This window comes from Pundamilia nyererei, unplaced genomic scaffold (assembly GCF_000239375.1).
Source record: "Pundamilia nyererei isolate P.nyererei 1_Seehausen unplaced genomic scaffold, PunNye1.0 scaffold00460, whole genome shotgun sequence".
NCBI lineage: Eukaryota > Metazoa > Chordata > Actinopteri > Cichliformes > Cichlidae > Pundamilia > Pundamilia nyererei.
Window position 1 is genome coordinate 123761 of NW_005187861.1, and position 13306 is coordinate 137066.

Consider the following 13306-nt stretch of genomic DNA (forward strand, 5'->3'; position numbering starts at 1 on the left):
GTGTTTTGGAGTTTGCAAGTGTTTTGGAGTTTGTACGTGCTTTGTCTCTAGGGGCCACCATAAGTTTCCCACTGCAGTAGCTGCAGTGACGCTGTGGGGCACTGCCTCTCCTGCTAAACACCTTAACCCTATGCCGCTAAATTAACAAGTTCATTAATCAGCTCACATCTACAGTTTGCCTTTGTCCCGTCACTCAGTAGTGAAGTGGATTATGAAATCATGCTACACTCCCAAAATTGAATAACAACCCTAAAAACAGCAGCTCCTACATTAAATTCTGATATGTTGACCTCCCCTAACAACAATACAGCGTTATAAAAAGCTTCCTTGTCTTCAAAGACACAAACAATTCAATTCAATTTTATTTGTATAGCGCCAAATCACAACAAACGTCGCCTCAAGGCGCTTACAACAGAAACAGCGATCAAGGTGCTGAGAAAATGACACCTACACTACCAAAAACATCGGGACACGTGATTACTTTTATGATCTTTTATTCTTAAGCCCTTTTCAGTGGATTAACTTTTTAAGAGTCCACACGCTGTAAACTCTTTAATGTTTGACTCAACCATGCTGATAGCACCAGGGCAATATAATCTCTTACATAAAGCTAAAAAAAAAGTGGGAAACAGCCTACGCGGCTGTGACTTTCAGAAACATGTTGGGACTGCGGGGCTTTTGTATTCTTCTTTAAATGCCTATTAAACCGGAAACTGAGGGAATAACTGCCACCCTGAACCTTTATGATCTCTAATGTTACACAAACCAGTAGCTGCATTTCCGCTTTTGCTATGTCTTTGTTTTCTTCATTTATTCATTTAGAGGCAAAAAAAGAAGAAAAAAAGATTTAGCGCAAAACACCATGAGCCAAATTAACCCAAATTATTAGTCTGTTGTCATGCAGCATGCAGAAAAGGACGTTTAGCTCCTCACTCACCTGCGCCATTATGAAAGCGTCCCGTGAGGGAGGCGTTCAAGAGCGAAAGCGTTCAGCTGCGTTGTAATTGTTTATCCTCAACCCAGATTTAAATGTTTTGTTTTGACGTTATATAGAGGGAGATAACATGACCCCCTCAAAGCTAATGTCGAAGTTATAGTTAGAAAGTTAGTGTAAATATTTCCAATGACTACAAGTACAAATTTCGCAGTAAATACTTCTAAAATGTAACATCTGGTTGGTTTTTTAAAACCCAAATCAAACATCTTCGACTTTATGATATTTTCTTGTGAAAAACAAAAGCTATAAAGTCAGCAGAAATCTGAACCAGAAATGATTTTTGAAAAACTAATTTATTCTTCGGTGCTCTATGCTGGTGCTATTTATTCTAGGTTAAATCTATGCGTTGGGTATGGATGGTGTATAAATTTAGACTTTATGTTCTTGATGCATACTCAATCATCCAGGTAAGTAAAACGAAACGTTTCGTCACTCATCCAAGTGATGACGCTACGTCCAGATGAACAGAATCAACTTTTGGAGATATGTTTTGTCACCACTTCAAAGGTTTAAAAAAAATTTAACATCCCACACACCAAAATTTTATCGATCATAAAAAAAGGATCCGAGTTGAAGAAACTGTTGCGCTTGGGGGTTGAGTATTCAAGAAAATGGTCAGTGAAATCCAAAATAAAATCAAGTCAATGGTGAAGAATATTTGAATTTGTTTTTATCTACAGACATATCATCAGTAGGTGCTCACATGTAAACACAGACTTGGTCTCCTCTTGCCACCAATGTTTACAGCTGAAACCTTTCCATCTCCCTACATGAAGACCCATTTGGACCTATCAGGTCATTAGATCAGATTATCCACTTGTGGCTTTGTGCTTTGATTATGTGATCACACCAAGGGACTAAAGACTAAAGCAGCTTCAGCCACATTCCAGGAGAGCTGCATGGTCGGGGTTGCTTCATACATGAAGCTTCTGTACAATGACCGGTCTAACTGACATCTTGCTGCTATTCTGGTGAAGGATGCAACACAGCAAAGGGCTTTTTAAACACTCAAATGAACTGAAAGCTGACAGCCAAATAACCTGGGAAGTGGTGACTGGATAAAGAAGGTGACTGCGTAAGTAAGCAATGGATTTCAAGATGTAATAGTTGAGTAAGTCTGTATAGATGGATTTCTACAGCAGCTAACTAAAAAGCAGGTTCAAACTGGGGAAAAAGATGCTAAACATCACAGTTTTGGTTCTTTTCTTATGGTCATATATTACTAAATTTTGTATCCACGTTTGGCATAGAACAAGACTTTAATTTGTTCCTGAAATGTGATACAATACGAAATAAACAAACCAAACCATTCAGAATTCAATGCTCATTGTTTTATTAGATTTTTTCCAAATTCTCAATGCTGATTTGTGCCAAATGGTTTCCAGCTGTGAAGGTATTTCTGCCTCCTTTTTTCCATAGATTGCTTTACATAACCCTTCGTAGAATTCAGACAAAACAGTCCTGTGTGGCAGGATTGAGGCCAACCAGCGGATAATGAGATTAAAAGGCCACAAAGTCGAACGAGTTCAGTGTCCTCCAGCTCTCTGCCTACTGCTGCTGCTTCTGAGCCATGCTCAGCATTTCTCAGTGTCAATGAAGGGGTGCCTTAGAGTTAAAAAAAAAGAAAGAAGCAGAGCTATTAAAAAACGTGCACGAAGCAGAGTAATGAACTTCTATCTCAGCCTGAGAACAATGTAGTGGCTTCAAAGCCTAAAACTCTTTAGTACTTAAGCAGTCCAGTGTAAATATGTGCTCAAGTATTAAATCTAGCAGGTGAATTACCCGAATGTACTCTGAATCCTTTTGCACTGATGAGATGATTGATTGGTCCTTTGAACAGGAACAGTCATGGGATGTGGCGTCACAAAGTCTAACCATCTCCACAAACACACCACATCCAGTGGAAGAGGTGATACGCATACACTGACATACATGGTCGATGACCAATCACGCTGATTGCAAAAGTTTTACTCTTTCCTGTTTTTCCTTATTCTGGCTCTTACGTGTTGTCTTTGTGTTTGTCCTTTGGTGTTTCTTTTTTCTCTGCTGCCTGCAGCTGTTACAAGTAAGCCACATCTGCTTGACCTTTTTTTGTCTTGTTGATGTTTCTGTTTGGCAGATGTTGGACATAAACTCAGACCTCTGGTATCTGGGTCAAGGTGGAAATATTTTTACTAAAAGTTGCAGATAGGATGTAGCTTTAATTGAAAAGTGGAGAAAGTAAACACCTGTATCTGTTTCTGATTATGGTTTTAAAGTCAACCATACATATATAAAACTGCCACTATGCCTTTTTTTAAATTTAACAGTAACTTTACTCTTAGATTACTTGTAGAAATTCATTGCTAAGTGTTGGTTCAGGGAAGTTAGGAACAAGTTATCCAGCTAAACTGTTTGTTCCTCCAATCTGAATGGAAATAAAAGTGTTCCTGAAGTCCTTTAAGAGTATTTCAAGGTAAAAAAAAAAAAAAGGATCTGAGATAATTGGAAGAACAGGGTATCGGACACCTATAACTCCAGCTTTAACTCACATTTGGTTGGGTTTTGGTGCCAATACTTAGTTACAGTTAGGAAGAAAAATATTTGTTTCAGAGGAGAAAAAGATCCTAACTTGTGTTAAAATTAAACCTTTTTCAATGTTAAACTAATTCAGAAAGAGACATTTTCTGGGTATCTAATGCGCTGAATTCAGCCCCATCTAAAGGTGATGACACCACATCCACTATAGTACCGCTATAGTATAAATACCCTTGTTTGGCCTCTTGGTTTGTCCTCCAAGCACTATTTGAGAAGTCAGTTTAAAGCTTTCTCTTGTAACTTGAATGCACATCAGGAAATAAAAGTCTTAGAATTGGTAGTCAAGTCTAATAATACAAAAGTGTTTTGAAATTTTGCCTGCTTTGCTTTAAAAAGGTTTTAAAAACAGCAGATTTTTGTGTTGCAGCGCCTCTTATACTCTGTGTGTCAATAGTAGCATGTGAAAAAAAATGATTAAAATGTGAGGTTTTTCTTGATCACATGTGTTCTGTGTTTCAGCCATAAGAGCTGCCATCCTGATTCAGCGATGGTACCGTCAGTACGTCGCCCGCACAGAGATGAGGCGGAGATACACCTGGAACATCTTCCAGTCCATCGAATACTCCGGAGAGCAGGCCCAGATCAAGGTGAGAAACTGCTGCCACAAACCAGTCGAGACCTGAGTGCTTAATAAAAAGCAATTAACAAAAAAACGACAACCTTTTCGTCTCTTTCCTGTGCAGCTTTATAATTTCCTTGGCTACCTCATGGACAATTTCACACCATCGAGCAATGAACGTAAGACTTCTGCATTTATTCTGAGTTTGTTTTTGTTTTTTTCCTCTGTAAATCAAATCTCTGAGTTTGAACCATCTCCACCTTGCAGGAAATTTGATCTCGCACATCTTCAGAGAGAACGAGGTCTGCCGGGACGCAGAGTGGGAGAGGTACTTCTGCTACAAGAACATCGAGGTGCCGGAGATTTACTCGGGACCTCATCTCACCTTTCCTCTGACGGTAGAGGAAGCAGTCGGTCTGGTGGAGGCTTTCAGGAATAAGAAAGTAGGTCTTTTTGGAGAAAATGTTCTACATCCAAGTTCAGCACGTGCCATTAATTGACTGCATTGTAATGTAAAAAGCTTTATTTGCAGTGGTCCTAGTTATTTCCTATATGCTTATGACTTTGCTTTCTCTGTTTTGGAGGCCTTCTTGCTAACGTTTCTCTCCCAGCAGCAGCTGCACTCACGCTACGTCCTTCAGCTCCTCTTGGAGACGTGGAAACTGCTCCGCATGTTTCCAAATATCAACCGTATCTCCACCTGCCACAGCAAAGAAATCACGATTTGTGGTATGATAAAGATATTCTTTGATAGTGGTGGTAAAGCACATGGAACTGATGAAATTTGGAAATATTTAGTAAAGACAATGAAAAATCAAAGAAGCCTTAAAATGTTAGTCTTGTTTTATTATAAGAAACTGGACTTTGGTCAATTCTGCTGGCCAACAGAAACCATTGTTTCATAGTGGAAGAGAGTGAAACATTAAAGTTGCAGAATTTAAATTAAAGTATAGATACAAATTAAGTGTGCTGTAAATTCCAGTCATTTTTAAGCCAGCCCTTTCTGTCCTGTTGTTACAGGTGATTTGCACGGACAGCTGGAAGACCTGCTGCTGATTTTCTATAAGGTATGAAAACTTAAACATTTTGAATGTGCTGAATTAATCCCATCTTTGAACCCAGAATAATGATTTTTTTCATCTGATGAGCTTTAGATACCATTTAAAAAAAATGAAATTTACAAATGACGATTATTAAAATCAATAAAAATTCATCATTTTTATTGCTATCACTGCTTCATCTTCAAACCTGCTTCATATGTTCAAGATAATTTAAGGATAATTTTCCAAAAATGTCCTTAAAAAATGTTTTTGTGTAGTTAAATAATTTAAAAAAGATTAATATATATAATTTTAAACTCCTGAGAATCTAATGATTTTCATGTTTTGCATTGAGGTGCTGTAATCAGAGTATTTGATGTGCTTCTTTGATTAACTTCTTTGTCAGTTAATCAGGTGGTTTTAGTTTCAGTTTACCTGCAGCTTTTTTTGCATCAGTGGTTTAATCTTGTTTGGTTTGTTTGTATGTGGTTGATTTGTTTACACTTAAACTGCGGCTTGTCCCTTTAACTGTGCACTCCTTCGATCTTGTTTACGTGACAGAACGGCATGCCGTCCTTGGAGAAGCCCTATGTGTTTAATGGAGACTTTGTGGACAGAGGCAGGGACTCTATTGAGATCCTCCTCATCTTGTTTGCATTCCTGCTCGTTTACCCAAGTAATGTCTACCTGAACAGAGGAAACCACGAGGACCACATAGTCAACCTCAGGTGAAATTAATAAACATACACCACATGTATGTATACACAAATTCATCTGTTGTCATTCAAACTTTTATTTCTTTACTCCTCTGGATGGTTTAGGTACGGGTTCACCAAGGAGGTGTTGAATAAGTACAAGGTAGGTTCATCTCATGCAAACCTGCACCTCTTTATCGCTGCTTTTCTAGGCAGCAGCAAATCAAAACTTACGTGGTTACCTTTACCCATGCCTTCCCAGGAAAGCTCAATCTAAACCAGTGTCTTATGTACATAAGACCAGTCACTCCTCCACGTTGCTAAGAGGATTTACGGTCATTAAAGAAGGTGACATCTGGTCTCTGTTGAGTCAGGGGGACTGAGCTGGTCCAAAGACTGACAGAAGGAATACAAAAACAAAACAGAGGTTTCCTTACTGCATGCTGTCTTAAGTTACAATGCAACATCTCAGTCACACACAGAAATAAACTAGTTTTGTCTAAGGGTTCTTTGTTCCCACTGTTCCCAGTTGCAGGTGGATTAACCAACGGTAGATGGTTGGGTTTCTATATATAAAGCACTTTGAGATGATTAAGGTTGTGATTTGATGCTAAAGTTAGACAGATACTGTGGGTTCATTCAATCTTATCAACAAATGGAGTTTAATTTTTGTAAACTAAAACTGAAAATTTCATTATTTTTAAGCATCTCCTTGTTAATGTAACTTTGTAAACTCTTCACAAACATGTTACCGCTTAGCAAACTGACTTTCTGCCTGCAAGGAGAGCAAAAACAAAGGAGAGAAATAAAAAAGCACTAACTGAGTAACTTTTGCTGATTGTGTTTTACATCAGATGCACGGGAAGAGGATCCTGAAGCTGCTGCAGAAGATTTTCAGCTGGTTGCCATTAGCAACAGTGATCGACCAGAAGGTGCTGGTCCTCCACGGGGGGATCTCTGACTCCACGGACCTCGGCGTCCTCGCCAGAGTTGACAGACACATTGTGAGGAACCAGCATGTGATGAGTAAAGCTGTTATTTACTCATCACTATCCTTGCAATGTGTGTAATCTGTGTTTTCCTGTTTTCCTTCAGTACATCTCGGCTCTGAGACCTCCGAAGAAGAGACACCACAGCTTGGCGGGAATATCCATCGACTCGGACGCAGATGTGGACACCGCAGCCATCAGCAGGGTCTTCCAGCGCCGGGCCTCTTTCACGTATCCCAAACCCATGGGAACCCGATATTGCTTCCAAAATCGTTCGCTGCAGGACTTCTCGGATCGGATCAGAGTGAACATGGAGAACCAGCTGGAGCTCAGCAGGAGGGAAGAGCCAACTCTGAACGCCCAGATCAACAAACCGGAGCAAGAATCTCTGTGTTTGTCCACCGACTCTGTCAGCAGTGACAACACCGTGGATGAGTGGAAACAGGCGAGTATGGAGCAGAGATGTTTTCTTAGAAGCTGCTAAGTAAACAATGAGTCTTTTGTGTCGGTGTTAGAACGAAATCAGTTTTATTATTCCAAAACTAGAAAAATGTAAACAAGCCAGATGTTTAACGGGAGACAGCTGAAACAGGGGGGAAAAAACAATCCACTACAAAATCCACTTTCTTTGTGTATTTGTCACATGTGCATGCTTCAAATTCTTTTAAAAAACAGACAAAAAAAACCCCCAATTTAATAAAAATATGTCTTTTTTAAAATGATGATGGGAAGAGAAAAAGCTAACCAAATCTACCAGACTCCCACCCTGATTAAATCATGAAGTAACTGTGATTAACCACATTTTTCACATTCACTAGCCACACTCAGGCCTCATTACTGCCAAAATGAAGGTTTTAGAGTGGCCTCGTCAAAGTCTGGACTTACATTGAAATGCTTTGGCATAGCCTTAAACTTTCCAATTTGGCAGAATTTCAAAAATTCTGCAAAGAAGAGTGGGCCAAAATTCCTCCACAGCAATCTGAAAAACTCATTTCCTTGATTGCAGGTCATGCTGGTGAGGACGTTAGATCAGATTAGATTTAGGGGACAACTACTTTTTCATGTTAGGTTGGTAGGTTTGGATAGCTTTTTTTTTCCCTTAATAAATATTACTCTATTTACTCTTGTTGCCTTTGTCTAATATTACAATTCGTATGATGTGAAGCATGTGACTGTGACAAATTGTAGTAAGATTTTAGTAGTTTTACTCCCATGTATATTAAACAATGAAATAAATTCCCACCAGTCTAACCTGACCACAAACTCACACTCTTCACATATTTTTATACTGACTTACTATTTGTCAGAAGTCGTGACCTTTCACCTCACTCCTGCTCAAGTTATAGCCTGAAAGACAAACAGACAGTAATCAACGCTCACCTAACAGGAGGTGCTGTGTGTTGCCTGCGTAAGACTTCAGAGGCTGTAATCCCCCACGTCACTAATCTCTCTGCTCTGACTTCAGTCTACTCTTAAAAACTGGCTAGCTTTTTCCCCAGCTGGTGTTTCCACAGATTTTTTTCTGACTCTTCTGTTTTATTTTTTATCTTATTTAATGTTTATCTTTTACTGAATAGCAGACAGTAAAGTTGGACTACGCACCAATGCTAGAAATGGTTATTAAATATAGTAGAGAAACTTTAAGACTTTGAGTTCTTTGTCCCACCAGATCCTGGACCTGCTGTGGAGTGACCCGATGACTCAGGATGGATGCATACCCAACGAGGTGAGGGGCGGAGGCTGCTACTGGGGCCCTGATGTCACCGAGGACTTCCTGAACAGACACAATCTGCAGCTCATCATTCGCTCCCATGAGTGCAAACAGGAGGGCTATGAGTTCTGCCACAACCGTAAGGTCAGCTCAGTAATCCTACAGCTCGCTGTCTAAATTCAGTACTTTAAAACCAAAATCAGCCTCACTCTAAAGTATCATATGTACCATAAACCTCTCCCCTGATCAGCATCAGTGTTTCCTTCCTCTTCAGTGACAGGTTTGTCCTTTCTTTCATTCACCCAGGTCCTCACTCTGTTCTCTGCCTCCAATTACTATGACGTGGGGAGCAATAGGGGGGCTTACGTGAAGCTGGGCCCTGACCTTGTGCCTTATTTGATTCAATATCAGGCCAGCAGCATGACGAGAGAGCTCACCGTGAGACAGAGGTACTACAAACACTCACTTCATTAGATAAATTCTTCATTATCAGATCATCTCTTCACTTAATTCAAACTTGGTTTAGTCTTAAAAGGCTAGAGTAGCTTTGCATAATTCACTGATCAAAATAATCCTTATATTGATTATGCAGGGCCTTGGTGCAGAACCTCAGTTCATCCATAGTCTGAAGCAGACCTTCAGACCTCTGTCCACAGTCAGAGATGTGTGCCAGAGCCAAGAGTAGAGAGAGTAGAAAAAACTGTTTGCTATGGACCCGTTAAAGCAGACTGAAGCCTGAGATACACTAACTTTCTAATGTCAGACTTTGGCCACATTTAATATGACTACCATCCATTATAACAGAATACACAGGCCAGATAATAAGGGGAAGTACAACAGGCTCCCTTTAAACAGACAATAAGGAAGCTTTATGAAACTAGTAGTTTCCGCATGTCTACACAGCTTATCTACATTATTAACTTTAAAAATTCACAAATTAAGCACATGAAATGTTTCTGACGTTGATGAGAAACCGTTTTTGCCTCTTTCTTTGATAACCATTGTTTGCCACGCTGTTGTGTTTGCCGTTCGTCACCTGCAGTGTTGGGCGAACCGAGCGCTCAGCTCTCAGAGTCCTGAGGGAGCAGCTGTTTGCGCACAAGTCTGACCTCCTCTGTGCCTTCAGAAAGTTTGACAGCGAGAACAAAGGTGTGTGTAGTTTGAGTTTCATAAACTGATTCATTCCTCATCAGATCAGTCTTTACTTTTTGTTGCAGATCTTTCCTTCTTTTTTTTCCATGTAGTTCTCAAGAGATATTCACTTGCTGGAAAGAAATATGAGCCCACACCTTTGTGTTTGTGTGGAACATAATGATCCCCGTGCAGGATGAAAACAACGTGTGGGCTGGGCGAAAGTCTAGCTCAGAAGATTTCAGAGTTTCACAGAAACTTCTGTTTCAGGGATTTAATTTCACTTACAATAGACAAACAGCTTTGCCTAACACAAAATAGTGTGAAAAAAAAGGTACTTGGATGGATGTTGTTGGACTTTTCAACATATTTTTGGATAAGCAAACATTTGATTCTCTTTGAAACACAGCCTACAAGTAAAGGTAGTTTATTAATTATTTTACACACAGAATTGGAAAAACTTGAAAACAGAACTGAGTTAGCTTTTGGTTGGCTCTCACAGTCTTCCTGATGCAGAGAAAAAGCCTGCTGTTTACATTTTCTGGGCTTTAATGTGTCGCAAAATAACAAAGTATAATATTTTAGTGTGAATGTTTTCAAACTGTGTGGCAAAATACTTCTTAGATATAATCTAGACAAGGTAGACAGTGATCAAACTTGGATTAGAGCTTTGCGCTCTTATAATTAGTATGACCTTTCACCTCTATTAGGTCTGCTGTCTCTGAACGACTGGGCCTCTGCAGTGGAGAGTGTGATGCATCTGGATCTGCCCTGGAGGATGCTTCGCTCTCAGCTGGTCACCTGCAAGAACAGCGAAGGCACGATAGACTACTACGAGTGGTTCAACGAGCTTGCCATCACAGGATCCAAAACAGATGTAAGAACTCACCGGCTCCGTCTTAGCTGATGTAGCAATGTTTACATGAAAATGCAATAATGTAATATGGAGAAACTTTAGAAAAGGGATCTTTATACCGAGATTCAGGGAGTTGTAGAGAAGTAGAAAAAATTAATTGCCCTTCCACCTTTGAAATTGGTTAAATGGATACAAAGGAACATTGATTTGTGTCCTTTTCCTGGCACGGTGTGTATTCCGTGGCGTCATGCTGCTGTCATGTGTTGTTGACTTAAATTATTTGTAAAGGATACACCTGTGTATCATCGATTACAGGTTTCCTTGTAACCTTCCTGTCTACCCAAGTAGAATGAGTTAGGAATGAGTTGCTTCAAGATGGCACAGTGAGATAGATTTCCAGGTCACAGGCAGGAAAACAGGGGAGGCGAGGATGGACAAAATAGGGAAATGAGACGCCCCTTGACACCAACTTGAAACAATAAATGTCAGAAGTCAATTAAGTAAAGTGACCTCTTTCAGAACACTCTAGGATTGACCTTTGTTTTTGTTTTGCCTTTTGGGAAAAGGTGAAAACCTCCCTAAAGATGACTAAGAACATCTTTACCAGAATCCTAAAATTAACATCTGCGTGGGAATAAATCTTTTCAGTTGCCAGGTTGTATTCAAACAGAGTTTTGCTGCTTAAACAACATTATTTTTCTGACCAATCTGAAAGATGCTGCATATAAAATATCACCAGAATGCTGCAGATGTTCCTTTTTGTACTTTATTTGTGTTGTTTTATGAATATGAGACTTTCTTCTTTTGGTCTTTGCAGCATATTGACCAGAGTCTGCTGGAAACGTTGTATCGCCACCGCTCCACTTTGGAGACAATCTTCAGGATTGTAGACACGGACAACTCAGGTAAAACACCCACTGTTTATTGCTGTTCGATGCAGAAGCAAATCTGCTAATGGAATATATTACCCTTAGATTGCTCAGTTTTGCATCATTCCCAAGTAACAGCACAGAGAAAAAATACATGTTTAAAACATTTAATTTACTAATTACATAGTAATATGTGCCTAATATTAATATATAACAGGTGCCAGATTTAATTTCAAAAGACATGAAAGAAATACTTTTCTTCATTAAATAACTAAAATGTCTCTGTATGTATTGTGGCTTTGGATTTTTACCTTATTGAGATAATTGTTTTGTCATATTTACTCTGCACACTTTTCTCTTGATTTATTTGTTATATATTAGTTATGTTTAACTTAATTTTTAACTGCTGCCAAAGGAAAAAGGAATTACTTAACTTTTATAATCGACATAGATGATTGAGAGACGGAGTAAAGTGTGTCAGGGCTCTGATGTGTCTGTGGGAGACGTCTGCTGAGCTTAGCCTCTGTTAATCCACCTGTAGCGTGCGAAACAGGCAGCAGGAGGTTACAGTCGCCTGATTCCTAACGATGACTAACCCACTGATCTACTAGTCTTTTCATCCCGCCTCTCTGATCACATGCAAACACAGACAGCAACACTTTTCTTTAACAGTTTCTGCCTATTACTCCTTCTTGAACCTCTAATCTCCTCCTCCTTCTCCTCCACCTCAGGGTTCATCAGCATGCAGGACTTCCGTCAGACCTGGAAGCTGCTGAGCGTCTACCTGAAAATGGAGATCACCGACGAGGCCATCTCCGACCTGGCCATCACAATTGACAGCAACCATGACGGCAGCATAGACATTGACGAGTTCATGGAGGCCTTTCGGCTCACGGACAAGAAGAGCCGGCTGGAACGAGGACGCAGCATGTTCATGGGCACGGCCTCCGACCTCACCAAGCTGGAGGGAGATCCCAACATTTGATGAAAAAGCGTGTTAAACAGATAGCTCGGCGTCCAGCAGAGGGGAGGAGAGGGAGCTGCAGCCAACGCAAGCTGCTTTTAATGACGCACATAAAGATGCAGGATGATGCTGAGCAACAGCCGCCTGGATCACAGGGGATTAGGAGGAGGTTAGAGGTCAGGGTGTTTGACGGCGAATGCTCATTCGAAGCGGAGGAAGTCTGGGCAAAACGCAGCAGCTTGAGCAACTCACGTCTCCTTTATATTCCTAAAATAGTCCAAAACTGAAAAACAAAAGGCATCTTATAGAAAATAACAATTTAATTAAATGCAAAAATGGGTGATTTTTGCATTTAATATTCACTGAATTTACGTTTAACAGCTTCAAATGTGACTCATGTCAACATAAAAAGATTCTCACACTCCAGATGTGTTAAAATGGACATGTAATGATCCTACTCGTGTGATGATTAACAGTTAAAACTGAGTAAAAGATGGGAAGGAGCACAGAAATAAGAATCCTTCAAATATATGAAGAAATGTGTTAAATATATAAAAAGTGCTTGCCAAAGGTTTTTGGGAGGTAGCTTATTGAAATAATTTTTCACATCATCTACATTTTTTTTTTTTATGAATTTGTTGTATGTAGTGAAGAGGTATTTCAAGAAAAGGAGGAAGATAGGGTAACACATCATATGGATGGATGTTATCTCATGGTGGTGCCAGCTGAGAACGAGACAGGGTCTGGATGGTGGGGAACAGTTACCAGATGATTGGGAAAGAACAGACTCGCTAAAGGAGTCTCGGAGAGTAAGAAGAGGATGGAGGGAATGGAGATCAAGTGTACCGGTACAAGTTATTAAAGAACAGGGGAGCTGCAGTAACCACAGTGGGATAAGGTTATTGGAGACCATGAAGA

The 13306-nt window shown here is 39.9% G+C and overlaps 2 protein-coding genes across 2 annotated transcripts in view; one reads left to right on the forward strand and one right to left on the reverse strand.

Annotated features, from left to right (window-relative positions):
• LOC102197179 (uncharacterized protein At2g34460, chloroplastic-like) overlaps positions 1 to 998 on the reverse strand; it is a 12557-nt gene extending 11559 nt beyond the window's left edge. Inside the window, exon 1 of the mRNA XM_005753744.1 lies at positions 938 to 998. The gene's annotated coding sequence lies outside the window, so the exon portion shown is untranslated. The remainder of the gene's footprint in view (positions 1 to 937) is intronic.
• An 892-nt stretch (positions 999 to 1890) lies between these two features.
• Positions 1891 to 13306, forward strand: ppef2a (protein phosphatase with EF-hand domain 2a). Its single transcript, XM_005753745.1, has 18 exons — positions 1891 to 2072; positions 2838 to 2906; positions 3054 to 3062; positions 4034 to 4161; positions 4258 to 4312; positions 4401 to 4576; positions 4748 to 4862; positions 5154 to 5200; positions 5735 to 5901; positions 5995 to 6031; positions 6723 to 6872; positions 6964 to 7302; positions 8527 to 8712; positions 8875 to 9017; positions 9611 to 9717; positions 10410 to 10576; positions 11373 to 11460; positions 12156 to 13306. The coding sequence occupies exons 2-18, from the start codon at positions 2846 to 2848 to the stop codon at positions 12407 to 12409; spliced, it is 2229 nt and encodes a 742-aa protein (XP_005753802.1). The 5' UTR covers positions 1891 to 2072; positions 2838 to 2845; the 3' UTR covers positions 12410 to 13306.